The sequence below is a fragment of the Micrasema longulum genome, unplaced genomic scaffold, assembly GCF_059751315.1.
Source record: "Micrasema longulum isolate JH-2025_06_02 unplaced genomic scaffold, ASM5975131v1 h1tg001949l, whole genome shotgun sequence".
Lineage (NCBI taxonomy): Eukaryota > Metazoa > Arthropoda > Insecta > Trichoptera > Brachycentridae > Micrasema > Micrasema longulum.
Genome location: NW_028279123.1, coordinates 1 through 14,523, shown reverse-complemented (window position 1 = coordinate 14,523; position 14,523 = coordinate 1). Strand labels below are relative to the sequence as shown.

Genomic DNA, 14,523 nt, shown 5'->3' with positions numbered 1-14,523 from the left:
AATGAAAAAAACAAATAGTTCCTTACTTCTGCAGGGGAGAAGCGAGGAGGGCGCAGCCGCGCGGTCGACAGTCTACTAGACTCCCCCCTCCCCCCTCCTCGTTTCTCCCCTGCAGATGTAAACAACCATTTGTTTTTTTTTTATATTTAATTTTTGTAAATTTTATTCGTTATAAAAAAATATTTTAATGTGTCAATATGTCTTCTTGCTCATACTGATTATCGTGGTTTCGGATGTGACAGGGTTTAAAGAACACCCTGTAAAAGAGCGTTAGGACTTTGAAGTACATTGAACAGAAGTGAGAGGAAATGATAGTCTCTCCGGTGTCTAATTTGGAGCCATTTTAGTTGTAGGGGTAAAGGTAACCCCTTTGTATATTTTATAAAAAATAAAGTAGAATTATAATCCAATAAACTTGTTTTATTTTGGATACATTACCAAAATGAAATAGGGTGTTTGTGTGTATTTGTATGAGAAAAAGTGTACAGGTGAGAGTGTATTTGTGTGAGAGTAAGTGTTTGGGTGTATGTAAGCGTGTGCATCATTAAAAAGCAAGTGGGAGTGTATAGAAGCCAGAAAGAATTAATTTTAATTTATTTAAAATAAATTAAGGGGCATGTTGTCAACCGATGAAAAAAAAGATATGGCTGAATTTTATGTGTCTACGTCTAACGTACTGATAGGACACATGCCATTTGATGCTAACACCAGCGTAGTAATAATAATAATATATTTTTCTTATTGTCCCTAGAAAAACAAAGTTGAAAATTAATATGAATCGTGACGTATTAGGGGCGTGGCCAATGCTATGACAGTTTTTGAGGGAATTCAAAATTACAAATTTAAATTTTTTTTTTTTACTGAACAGTATTTCATGGACTCTTATAACTTAAAAAGTGTAAATAAAACGTGATATTATTCCTATTAATGTTTCCTACGATTTTTTACAGTGTATTTCTTACACATTTTTATATTTTTACAATAATAGAGACTAGAAAAACGCAATATATTTGGCATTGATAATTGTGACGTCAAGATTCGTGTGAAGATGTTCTATAAAAATTTAAACGGTTAGGAACAAAGTTAACAAATAAACATAAATCGGGACGTGCTAGGGGCGTGGCCAATGCAATGTCCGTTTTTGCGGGAGTTCAAAATTACAAACTCTAAAATATATTTTTATGCTACTAATAAGAAGAGAGAAAATGTTTTTTTACTCTACAGTATTTTGTAGACCCTTATTACTTTTAAAATATTTAAAAAGTGATATTTCCGCATTGGGATCACGTCGTTTCATTTTGTCGTCACCGACTGGGGTAGGAGCTCCCTACATCATTACATGTTTAATTTTAACAAAAAAATCAATGTGATTTTTCTCAAGCCTGGGTGTTCTGTGATGTAATTCACAACTGTAATTGGGCCTCCTGGCCTGTTGTTGTGCAAAAAAAAATAAAAACAAATAAATAAAAACATGTTGATGTAGTCAGAGTTCTGACAAAGAGATGGGTACGTCTCGAAACCGGTAGACACTGAAAAATCGTTAATTCTTTAAATTTTATTATTTGTTGGTATGAGTTTGATTATAAAATTATGCCCTGAATAAAAATTATAAATAAATGTGTTATCTTGGCAGTGATCTCAGCAAGTTGAACGAAGGCATGGGCGAGAAGATCGGCATGTTTTTCTACCTGATCTCGTCTTTTTTCTTCTCCGTGGCCGTGGCCTTCGTGTACGGCTGGAAGCTGACCCTCGTAGTCATGACATCTATGCCGGTCATCGTCATCAGTTCTGCGCTGGTCGCCAAGGTATTGACACTGTCTTATAACTGGTATAGTGGTTAGGTTAGAAGCCAAGTGCTTACACTGTCTTATATCTAGTGCAGTGGTTAGGTTAGGTGCTAAGTGTTTACACTGTCTTATAGATTGTGTAGTGGTTAAGTTAGGTTAGCCAAGTATGTACACTGTCTTATAATTAGTATAGTGGTTAGGTTAGGAGCCAAGTGCTTACACTGTCTTATAAATTGTGTAGTGGTTAGGTTAGGTTAGCCAAGTATTTACACTGTCTTATATCTAGTGTAGTGGTTAGTTTAGGTTAACTAGGGTTTGTTTCAACTACTAGTGTAGTGGTTAGGTAAGGTTAGTAATTAAGATTTTTCATTGTCTTTCAACTACTAATGTAGTGGTTAGTTTAGATTAATTAAAGTTTTTTTCAGCTACTTGTGTAGTGGTTAGTTTAGGTTCATCAAAGTTTTTTTTAACTACTAGTGTAGTGGTTAGGTAAGGTTAATTAAGATTTTTTCAACTGCTAGTGTAGTGGTTAGGTAAGGTTAGTACTTAAGATTTTTCATTGTCTTTTAACTACTAATGTAGTGGTTAGTTTAGGTTAATTAATGTTTTTTTTCAGCTACTTGTGTAGTGGTTAGGTAAGGTTAGTAATTAAGGTTTTTCATTGTCTTTTAACTACTGATGTAGTGGTTAGTTTAGGTTAATTAGAGTTTTTTTCAGCTACTAGTGTAGTGGTTAGGTTAGGTTAGGTTAGAACTAGAACAGAAGCTGAAATTTAGTTTTAGGTTCGACTGAAAATCGTGTTTCAGTCGGTCACTAGTAACTAGTAATTACCCTGCGATATCCTCTATTCAGATATGATGTAAACCGCGTGGCTACATTTAAATTAGAACCAAGTATCTGAACTAGCCCCGATGCCTTTATAAAATACAGTGTAATCTTTTGTATTTTTAGGCACAATCTTCATTGACCGTCAAAGAGTTAAATAGCTACAGCTATGCGGGAAGTGCAGCTGAAGAAGTACTGAGTGCTATTAGGACCGTCATCGCTTTTGGAGGAGAGAAAAAAGAAATACAAAGGTAGGTTATTCATTATGTTTCTGCTTCTTTTTCCTTAGGCTTTCCAAGCCAGCCGGTCTCAGCCAGGTCACACCCTCAAAACGGATGCTGCGATGATCAGTTTATAGAATACTTAGAATCTAGGAGTAGGGTCAAGGTGTCGACAGCGACTCATGGAAAAACACATCACCACTAGCCAGCTGGTAGCTGTGACAATTTCAATTTTTTTGTGTCTCAAAACTAAATTTTAAAGGTAAGTTTTCTTTAATAGGTGCGAAGGTTTTCACGGTCACTGTTATCAATATGTTTCTTCTCAGATTTGCATGTAACATTTTCATATGGAATTTATTTTGCTGTAAACTGCGTGTATTTTGGTTACATATAACAATACCACTATCATAAACAAACTTAGTAATTTGTGTTTGTTTGACTAGAAAATCAAAATGGCCGCATGGGGTACAGTGGATCAAATACCACTGTAACGGACGCGGCAGGTCGCTTTCTCCCTCTTAGCGATCGCGCCCTCTATACTGTAGGTGCAGGTGTCACCGCAGAATGACCGGGCGTAAGGTAGCCGCGGCCGGCGTACGATAAGCTCCTAGGGAGATTATCGCTGCCTAGAGACCTCTTGTAGGCTCGCTAGTAAGTAGCACTGGCGGCTGCAACCGGGCTGTAAGGCTGGTATCGCTCCACCAGTGGAAAAGACGTGACATTCCACGTATATGAAGCCCCTTCCCCTTCCACGCACAGAGAGAGTTAGCCGTTTTATGGGGTTTTCGTCGTCCATTCTAATTAAATCCCACCTCAAGCGCCCCATCTTGATGGAGTTGATTACATCGGGCGCTCGGTAGGTATCGTATAGCTCTCTATTGTAGCGACGACGCCAATGGTTGCTTTCTCTCGCAGGGCCACAGATAACTCCGAGGATTCTTCTTTCGAAATCTGCAATGGCTGCCAACAGAAATGATATGGTAGACAGTAAATCAAAGTATTTTTATTTTATATCTCTAAAAACACCTATTCTATGTGCCTCCGTATGGCGATGACCACCCCCGAAAGTGACAATTGCTAGTCTTTATTGTGGGGCCAGTACCTCGCAAACACATACCGAAGTCCCTGTTCTCCCATGTAGATATTAAAATTCCCAGTAAAAGCCGCTACGTTTTCAATACGCGGCTTTACGTCGGCAACAATCATTGTAAACAATGAATCATCATGCACTGTGTAGGTATCTAAGCTATTAGAAGTATTTCTTACGCTGCCTACATATTATTTACTATTTATTTTCCGTGTACTAGAATGAGCCACTGTTAATTTATTTGTGATCCACTGTACCCGACCCAGAGTACACAGTGGTTCATTTTCCTTTCTTTAATGACACCGTTGTAACTCTTTGTATTGTTAGTAAATCTAAAAAAATTCAATGCAGTCCGAAAATACGATAGTTAAACCAAATTTTAGCTTTGGTGTTCAAACCATTACATACGAAAATTCTTACCCATTTGAACCAAATGCTCACTCGTACAAGCATTATTACTACCCATTCTAGGTTACGCGATGTTTCCATAACCAATTTAAGCTGTGAACTACTTGATAGATACAAACGACTTTGAAATACAGTAGCCGGCATTAGATAAAATACATCGGGCTTAATAAAGAGACTGGCGGCGTAATCGGCAAACTGCGGCTTTGTAGAGCGTCTTCTTTGTCATATTGTACATACATGCATACAGATACCTACCAAACTCCTGCGACAGAGACGACGCTCAACAAAGTCGGCAATCTCATTCTTAAGCCCAATGTACATTATTTACTGCCGGGTACTGTACATACATTAGGTATATATTTGGTCTTAGGAAATTTTACCACATATTTGATCATCGTAGGCTACTGAAATGGCTCAATATTAGACAGCGGACAGACTATCACACCCTCCCACTTCTGTTCGCCGTACTTCATAATCCTAACGCTCCTATTTATGTCCATGTTTTATTTATATTACTTTAAAAATCTATGTTTTTCTTTCCTCTCCAGGTTTTCAGATAGGCTGGAGCCAGCTAATAAGGCGGCCGTGAAGCGAGGAGTGTCAACAGGGCTGGGTGGTGGAATTATGTGGCTCATCATGTACAGTTCCTTTGCTCTGGGATTCTGGTACGGAGTCAAGCTCATCCAAGCCGAGGAGCATCTGCCTTTGGAAGAAAGGGACTATACATCTGGAGTTCTAGTCATTGTGAGTGAATGAATTTGTTTAGGGATACCTATTTCTCATTGATACTACTATGGTGGGATTGGCATGTTAGTGTAATTAGTGTCCTAACAAAACCGGTAGACATAGAAAAGTCGGCAAGTGGTATATACAATTATTTACTAACTATAGCCTTTAAAATCGTTTCTCTCATTAAAGAAATTATGGCTATAGTCGTCAAAATCATGTCCCCCATTTAAAAAATGGTAACTATAGTTGTCAAAATCGTGTCTTTCATTTAGAAAATGATGACTATAGTCATCAAAATTGTGTCTCTCATTTAGGAAATAATCGTCAGTCAAAAATTAGTTGTGAAAAGACAGCAATTGTCTACGTAGGAGGAGATATTTTGTCCCGATAAAAAACGGTCGGCAACGAAAGTGTCACAACACAACTTTTCGTGTCTTTACTTCAAAGCATTAACTACGGTCTTATTGGAAGTGGAAATTGAAAATATTCCAAAAAAATATAAATGTATCTACATATGTGTAAATTATGATTATATTATTAAATATTTGTAAATAATCAATTACCGACTTTTCTTTGTCTACCGGTTTCGAGACGATTTTTTTTTATTTTGACAATTACAACACATGCCAGGTTACAAAAGCAACATTACTTCCCTTTTATGGGAAACGACAGTCAAAATATTTACTCAGTTTATACCCAGAGACGTTGAGCTCCTTTGACAATACATGAAAATAACCAACCATAATGCACATTCTCTAAGAGACGAGAATTCCTCAAATATTGGTTACTATATTACAGGGCACCCATGAGAGTCTCCCATTTCTCAACCCAAGAGCTGAAATTCTGAGTGAAAAACCTTAAATTCCTACTGTTCTTGACTAATTCTAGATTTCAGACTGGTCTATCAGACCGTCCAAAATTGATCATATCTCATTTCTCAGGTGCTGTGGGGTATCGTGGGCAGCGCCCAGAATCTCGGCCTGTGCTCTCCGCACACCGAGGCGTTTGCTGCGGCCCGCGGAGCCGCCCAGTCCGTCTTCGAGATCATCGCCCGTCAACCGACCATTGACTCCATGGGAGAGGAAGGAGACAGACCAGGAAAGGTCAACGGGGACATCAAACTAACCGACATTCACTTCAAATACCCATCAAGACCAGATGTCAAGGTAATAAAATATTAATATACGTAGAATATGTTTCTCTCTCTCTTCGATGGCACTGCTGCTCATATCAAGCTTTGGCCTCCTGCAACTTTCGCCTCCAACTCTTCGTTTGTGAAATAAATTGTAATTGTGGTACCCCGAATAAGCCAATTTTTCATCTTCAGGTTTTGAATGGGTTGACTTTGGAGATCAAGGCCGGCGAGACTGTGGCTCTCGTGGGAGGGTCCGGGTGTGGAAAATCTACCGTTCTTCAACTGCTGCAGAGAATGTACGACCCTCTGTCAGGGAAAGTGGAAATCGACGGAAGACGACTAACCGAACTGAACGTATCATGGATCCGATCTCATATGGGTTTGTTATCATTTTTGTAGTTACCTACTTACTTATCGGGTCCGGACTTCAGACCTTGCCACTCTAGTTTGCAGCGACAGATATCGCCTTGTCAGTGACCATCCTCAAATCATTATCATCAAGTTAACTGCATTTGTGGACACCGCAGCAGATGAGGATCATCCTGCACCTCTCCATAATCGCAGTCCATCTCATCTCCGTCCAGAAAACCCCACCTCTGTTGATTGTATATGCACCTAGATACCCCTGCCCTTAGTCTATTAAGAACTTTCCACGTAGGAAAGTCCAAACTGTGTTTGACAGTTTGTCCGAACAGTTTTTCCTAATAGTTAACCTACAAAGAGACTTTCTTCTTCTTCTGGTGCCTTGTCAGGTCCCCCTGAAGTCACAATCACTGCAGAGAAATCATATCCGTCCTGCACTACTCACAACAGATCCTCAACTTTACTTATTTATTTATTTAACGGACTTATGCAGTCCATTCCAACGATGGTAAATACAATTTCTAATAATAGATACAGGCACTAATAAAATAAAATACAACTAAATAAAATTAAAGCTAAGACAAAAAAAAAATTACTACCTCAAGACAAGATCCGGTCTATCTTAGTGAATTTTTAAAACTATAAAGACTTACACCAAAAAAGTCCAGATCTTGTCTCGAGTTTACAAGACGACACAATCGGGACATTGGTGCATGCGAGCCATAGTTTGTGCTGTGTTGATCGAGGAACAGCACATTATTATTTCACAACTGGCGGATCGGAACATTGAATGCCACTTGTTCCAGTAACGATGGCACATCAATTCAGCCATTCAGCAAACTAAACTGGAGTCAATGTTATTTCTACGTTTTTGTAGACTTAAGATTTTTAACATTGACTCCATTTCTCCGTAAGTGTAGTCTCCCCTCTCGAGCATGGATGATTGGCCATGCTACTTTTCTTAGCAAACGATGTTGCACCGATGCGATATGATTTATCCGGCCTACATAGAAGGGAGACCAGATCACGGATGCATATTCTAAAAGAGGACGAACAACTTATTAAATATACTCGCCGTAGTTCTAAAAAAAAGGAACCTTTCTTCTCGGAATTTCGTCTTAGCTTTGCCAAGTGCTGGATAAAACAAAACACCCAGTGACATTGGGAAGATCATTACCACGCTTGTTCTACAGAAATATAACCAAAATGATTTTCCCAACGCTGGCAGATGCAGCTAACTTCCGTCGTCATCACTAAACTACCTTGGAGATGACCCAAATCTTTACATGGAGCTGTGAGAAGTTATCTACCTAGGTTTAAAATTAGGAATGATGACTTTTGTCCATGCGATAATATATCCGCATAGTGTGTTGAACATCTGTTATTTCAATGTTCGTTTTTCAGCTTGCAATGCCATAATCTTGAAGCAGAATGCAGAAAAGATGGAACATCCCTAACATGTTCACATTAGCATTTAAAGTAGTTATCAAGCGCCATTGTTCTTAGACTTTGCAAGAATGGTTATTGGACGCATAAAAGTAATTAACCAAATCTATGATCAATCCACTTTCAAGAAAATAAATGGCGATTTTCCAGAGTACCATAGCCTTGCACATGACATGCAAGGCTATTAACCACAGGAGTCCCAAACATATTTAAAAATATGACAAGATTGGTTTCCCATTACCTGGTGGATTTTCCTGTAGAAGTTATCTTCCCATAGCTGGTTTAGAGGTACCAGAAACCTGCCTTTCATCTTATTGCTATCAGCTATTTTTGCCATTGCCCAGGGCTCGCGACGTGGACGCTAACGAGTTTGACTAGTCAGTAGTGTTGCCGGTGGAATGCAACTGGGTGTTTTTGCAACGTTTTATAGAATCACACCCTCCAGCAAGATGTGACACACTGCGACCCTACTGACAGTTCAAACCCCTGCGAAACAGACGTTGCCTTATAAATTTCCAACTGGTGCATCATTAGTAATAGACCAGTCTATTTCTGTTTAATAAATGATATTTTTTGTGTGTTCTGTCAGGTGTCGTGGGTCAGGAGCCCGTTCTATTCAGTGGTACGATCAGAGACAATATAGAGCAAGGAAAACCTGGCTGTACGGACAAGGAGATCGTCAATGTAGCCATCGCCGCTAACTGCCATGACTTCATCACAAAGTTACCTTTCGTAAGTCTTGTTTATTTAGATGTATCAGTTTCATCGTCATCAATTTCTACCCCTATTCAATGTTGCTTGTACTACGAGGTGGACTTATCTTGAGTCAAAAACACTCTCCCAAATTTCTAATTCTATTTGACACAATGAACTTTATCGGCCTAGATATGTGCAAATATTAATTATGAATATAACCTAACTTTACATTTGTGCCCCTGTTTTACAAATGTCGAGATCCGTGCATTATGTAAGACATGTAAAGCAAATGGACGGATAAAAACATGGCTTTTGCAACATCAGACCCTATGTCTAGTAACTCTAGTGATTGTGTTTTGTATCATGGGAGGTATTGAATGTAGAGGAAGCGAGGGCTATGCAAAGATAGTGATATATATCAGAGTGATATTGTGACATATCCTCTTCGCCTGCCCCTTACTGGGAAACGGCTTGATGGTTTGTCTTTTGTTTTGCTTGCACCTAATTTTCACTTTTTTTCAGGGGTACAACACGACGATTGGTGAACGCGGCGCTCAGCTTTCCGGCGGACAGAAGCAGAGGATTGCGATCGCGAGGTCTCTGATTCGCGACCCGAGGATCCTCCTTTTGGACGAGGCCACTTCAGCTCTGGACGCACAAGGGGAGAGAAAGGTGCAAGATGCACTTGACAAGGCTAGCTATGGACGCACCACTGTGACGGTCACGCATAGGTAATTCTATATTTTTAAGTAAGCCAATTAGTTTATAGATTTATTTAGCTCGTTCAATGGCTGCTAAAATAGGATGGGGATGTGCTGCAACCTTCATCTCAAACAAATAATTAAAGTATGAAATCATCAGCATAACTCCCCTATACCCCCAGCATCAATCCCTGCCTTGCATTACGTCTAAAGATGGTGATCACGCCCGACTCTAGTCTTCCTCCTTCTGGAACGGTCTTGTGCTGTTTTGTAGGCATTTGAGGGTATTAGAGCATTTGGACATGCTCAAAACATTTTTTAAAAATCTTTCATGATTCTGTTGTCCTCTTTGAAATGTCTTTCAGTAATGTTGAAATAAACATATTTTTTACATAGGCTGGCGACGGTGACAAACGCATCACGCATCATTTACATCGACCAGGGAAAAGTCGCCGAGCAAGGCACTCACGAGGAGTTGCTGGCACTAAAGGGGCACTACTGGAAGCTGGTCCAGATCGACTTGGAGCATCAGGAGGCCGGGAAGCAGGACTTGAAAGACGAGGACCTGACTCCTGAAGAAATAGTTCATTCCGCGCATCTGCAGAGAGTCCAGAGCATCAAAGGTATCTTGTCAAGATGTTTTAATCAAAGTAATAGTGTAAACATGTTCTGCATCAGCTTTCGCCTCGCTTTCGGCTGCTCTCAGGTAAAAAATTTGAAAAAGAAAATTGAGTGAAGACAAGTCAACCTCGTAGTGCAGTGGTTGCCATCTCTGCCTACCATTCTTGAGGTCCAGAGTTCGAATCCTGGCAGGGTTGATGAGCAATATTGATTTTAAATGTTGTTTTAACTGCAATGTTTCATTTTTTCTGGACTGGCACATGAAACGAAAGACCGATCACCTTACGTTCATGTAACAGATTATTGAACTACTCTGGATTTGGTTTACCAATCAAATAACCAATGTACCACTGTTTTGCACTGCTCGGGACAGGGAAGCTTTCTTCCAAATGATCATTACCTTGATCTTCAGAATCTTCAATTCTTCTAGATTCAAATTGCATTTGTATCTTCGACTCTAGACTTCTGTAAAGTATTGAAAGGTAATACGTCTTCCAGAATCTTCTCCCGAGCTTGTTGGCAAGCTGACCAGAGACAGCCTGAGGAGGGCCCACAAGAGGGCCAGCCTTAGCTCCGTGCACAGCTTCAACAGGGGCCAGAGAGCCATGTCTGTGGAACCAGAAGACATTACGGAAGATGAACTTGAAACAGAGGTATGGAAACTCATGTTTAACTGATTACAGTGAAACTCCGATAATCCAGATTAATGAGTGCCAGATTTTATTGCTTATGAAACAATACAGCCAATGGGAATCACATTAAAAACTTACTCAAACATACCCAGCAAAGTTAATTGCTCAATAATCGCACTTTTCCCTCTTTCCAATTGTTCCAAGAAGCTAAACTTTTAGATCTAAGACAAATATATTGTTTTCAATGTTAAAAATATATATTTAAGAACCAAAATTTATTTACAAGTAATTCAAATAGATCAAGTCAAAGAAGGAATCGTGTGTTAGAAATAGCACATTGTAAAACGAGGCTCGCACAGAGACATTTATTTATTTATTTAACTTTTTGTACATAATGTTATTTGTACATTGGCGGGCTTATTGCCAAATGGCAATTTCTTCCAACCAACCAATAAAATAATAGTTTTATTTTTATAATTCAAGTTACAGAACATATTCAATAGAAAAAAAAAAGATTAAAAAGTTAAAAATATATAAAAATAGAAATAAACGTATTTGTTTATAAATTACCTTAAATCAAAACTATTACTCAATGGGAAAAAGGAAAAAAGAGGAAAAAGGAAAGGAGGAGAGATTGACTTGATTGATTGAGATGACATGCATATTTTATAGGCCCAAAAATTTTTTAACATAATATTTCATTGATTTGAAACTTTCAAAATTTTCCATCTTTTAAAAAACATGCACTATCCTGGATTCAAACTAAAGATACGAACTCTTTTTTTCTATGATTTATTTTGTTGCCTTTTAATAATAAGGAATATTTTTGTATTTTTAAAAAATATTTTTTCTTTCTTATGTTACACAAAAATATTATAACTGTCTATTATTTATTATAGGAGCAAAAATTCATAAACATTTTCTTGTATACCCACGAACAGGCCATGCCTTTGTGGGATTTTTGTTTACTATTTTTCTATCAATATGTATTTCGTTGATATGTAATAATGCTTTATTTTTTTAATACTCTGTTTTATTATTATGTTTATTATAAAAAAACAAAAAAAAAAATAAAAAAAAAAAATAGAGTAACATTAAATTTCTTTATACAATTTTAAATTAATAACAGTCTATGAAAACTGTTTAGTAACTTAAAATTTATTTTTAAATTCTGCAAAAACGGTTCATAGCATTGGCCACGCCCCTAATACGTCCCTCGGTTAAATTTTGAACTTCGTTTGTGACCGTTTAAATTTTTTTTAAGAAAAAATAAATATTTGCTTGATTGTAATTAACCCAAATATTTGATTTTGAGGGCCATTTTCGACGAGTTGTAAATAACTCACTTTGAGAAAATGGGAATCAAGTTGGGGTAGAGTGGCATTCGAACCACGAACCTTTGATCCGTGAGTCCGAGACACTAGCCGCGGGACCACAACCCGATTCTGTTTCCAATTCCGAAGTTCAAATGCTGTAGTGGTCAGTGCGTTTGCCTACCACGCAAGAGGTCTCGGGTTCGATGCCCGCCGTAGGTCGAAATGAAATATTTATAAAAAGGTGTTTTTCCACCAAAAATATTTTCAGATATAATATCATACATACGAGATGTGTTAAGGAAATAAGAGAAATTTTTAAATTTCACTGATTTGCAGAGTTCGATTGTCAATTTAATTATGTTGGTATACATGCCCCTGAAGTATGCTCAAATTTTCCGCTGTTTTAATTGTTTACTTTGTCTGTGGCAGCCGCTAAGGTTAGACGTGTTTTTATGAGCTCGGCGATTTTCGTTTGTGTAAAAAATTCAATAAATTGTGTGAAATGTTAACAAAGGCCGATGGTGAAGCTGCTATGACCAACGCAAAAGTTTACGAGTGGTATAAGCGTTTCCCCGATGGCCGTGAAGACGTTGAAGATGACATACGGCCTGGACGCCCCAGCACATCAATAACCGATGAAAACGTGGTAAAAGTAAATGAAATAGTTATGAACGATCGCTGAATCACAATCAGAGAAGTTGCTGATGATGTTGGCATATCGATTGGCTCAGGTTCAATGCCGTTTATGTGAAGAAATTCGAAGAAAACGCCCGGATTTGTGGCAAAACAATTCATGACTTTTGCACCACGATAATGCACCTGCTCACACGTCATTGCTAGTTCGTGAATTTTTGGCCAAAAACAATACTGTTACGATGCCCCAGCCTCTGTATTCACCAGACATGGCTCCGTGTGATATTTTCCTATTTCCAAAAATAAAGAGAATCTTAAAGGGCCTTCGTCTTACAAGCATGGATGACATTAAAAGCGCATCGCTGAAAGAGCTACATTCTATCCCAAAGATCGAGTTTTGTTTGGAGGATTGGAAGAAACGCTGGTACAAGTGCATATATCTAATGGGGACTATTTTGAAGGCGACAACATTCATGTAGATGAATAAATCTTTTTTTTTTTTACAAAAAACGATAATTCCCGTTATTTTCTGAACATACCTCGTACATGTACAGAGCTACTAAGTGCCAGGGCATAGTTTTTTTGGCTTTATTAATAAAAAAAAATAGGACGCAGTTGAGCAGACTTCATGTCACATTATTGTGAAATCTTGCTGGTACCGGACTGAAAAAACCTTAAATTTTGTGTATATTTGAACATGCACCCAGGCTGAAAGGGATCAAATGATTGTTTGCAGGAATTGGAGAAGTCCGTCAGCAACTTTGACCTCATAAAGCTGAACAAACCGGAGTGGGTGTACATAGTGTTTGGCTGCTTGGCGTCCATCATAGTGGGAGGCGTTCTTCCGGCATTCGCTCTGCTGTTCTCTGAAGTGTATGGTGTAAGTAAAGATATGTTCATTAATACTTTAATCTGATAAAAAGAGTAAGGAACTCATGCAATTTTAGCCTTTTTAAACGTCGTTCCTTAAAAATTGCGCTATTAAAAAAATTACGTAAATGAACACTAGATGAAAAAAAATATTTCTTAAGGTATTTCTGTTAAAAAGTACTAATCGCGCCACTTGCCAGAAACTGATGGGCGCTCGAATTACTGATTTGCGTCATCTTTACATTCCTTGCCACTGAACCCTAATACAAATAAATGCAATTACCTACCTTGTACTGGGGTTCTGGCACCTTATTGGTTCGAATCTTCTCTCGCAGCAAACGTGTCTGCTACTGTCTTAATCTCCCCCTCCAAGCCCAGGTTTATAAAGAGCCTGGCTACTGTCTGGAAGGCGAAAGTTTACGTTTTGCTAAATCTCCCCCTCGAAGCCCAGATCCGTAAAGTATCGGGCTTTTAGTTAGGGAGCGAGCTCTTTAATATCCTCAGATTTAACCAGCGGTCCACCGAGGGTGAGGCTCCTTTTATGATGTAAAGCATCACATTCACATATAGTGTGTTTCCTCATCTACACTTCAGAACCTACATCTAGAAGTTTCGGAAAGGTTCATTTTAGCAAAGTATACTAAACTTAGGTACATTATTACCTATATAATGAAACACTTTTACTCGTGTTATTTTGCGATGTTTTATATCACAAAAGAACCCCCATCTTCGTTGGACCATTGGTTGAACTTGAGGATGTGAGACCACTCGCCCTTTACCTAATAGTCCGATACTTTAAGGACTCAGACTTGGAGTACAAGATTAAGCGACAGGTATGAAATCTCATAATTCACTCTCATTTCTCTGCAGTTGCTATCCATGACGGACCGGGATGAAATAGCCGCCGGCACATCATTCTACTGCGCCCTGTTTGTTGTGGTGGGCGTCTTATGTGGCTGCGGCACCTTCCTACAGAGCTACCTCTTCAGCACGGCCGGAGTACGCCTAACGCACCGCCTGAGAGTCAAGACCTTCGCCAATTTCCTCAACCAG

At 38.6% G+C, this 14,523-nt stretch overlaps 1 protein-coding gene across 1 annotated transcript in view; it reads left to right on the top strand.

Annotated features, from left to right (window-relative positions):
• Positions 1–14,511, top strand: part of LOC148273446 (multidrug resistance protein homolog 49-like) — a gene marked incomplete at its 3' end in the record, with an annotated part of 121,427 nt that extends 106,916 nt beyond the window's left edge. Inside the window, exons 7-17 of the mRNA XM_088238694.1 lie at positions 1,634–1,805; positions 2,739–2,863; positions 4,877–5,072; positions 5,999–6,223; positions 6,385–6,571; positions 8,591–8,733; positions 9,220–9,428; positions 9,795–10,021; positions 10,518–10,672; positions 13,337–13,480; positions 14,341–14,511. Coding sequence (XP_088094820.1) covers positions 1,634–1,805; positions 2,739–2,863; positions 4,877–5,072; positions 5,999–6,223; positions 6,385–6,571; positions 8,591–8,733; positions 9,220–9,428; positions 9,795–10,021; positions 10,518–10,672; positions 13,337–13,480; positions 14,341–14,511 — 1,954 coding nt within the window. The remainder of the gene's footprint in view (positions 1–1,633; positions 1,806–2,738; positions 2,864–4,876; positions 5,073–5,998; positions 6,224–6,384; positions 6,572–8,590; positions 8,734–9,219; positions 9,429–9,794; positions 10,022–10,517; positions 10,673–13,336; positions 13,481–14,340) is intronic.
• Between the last annotated feature and the right edge of the window lie 12 nt (positions 14,512–14,523).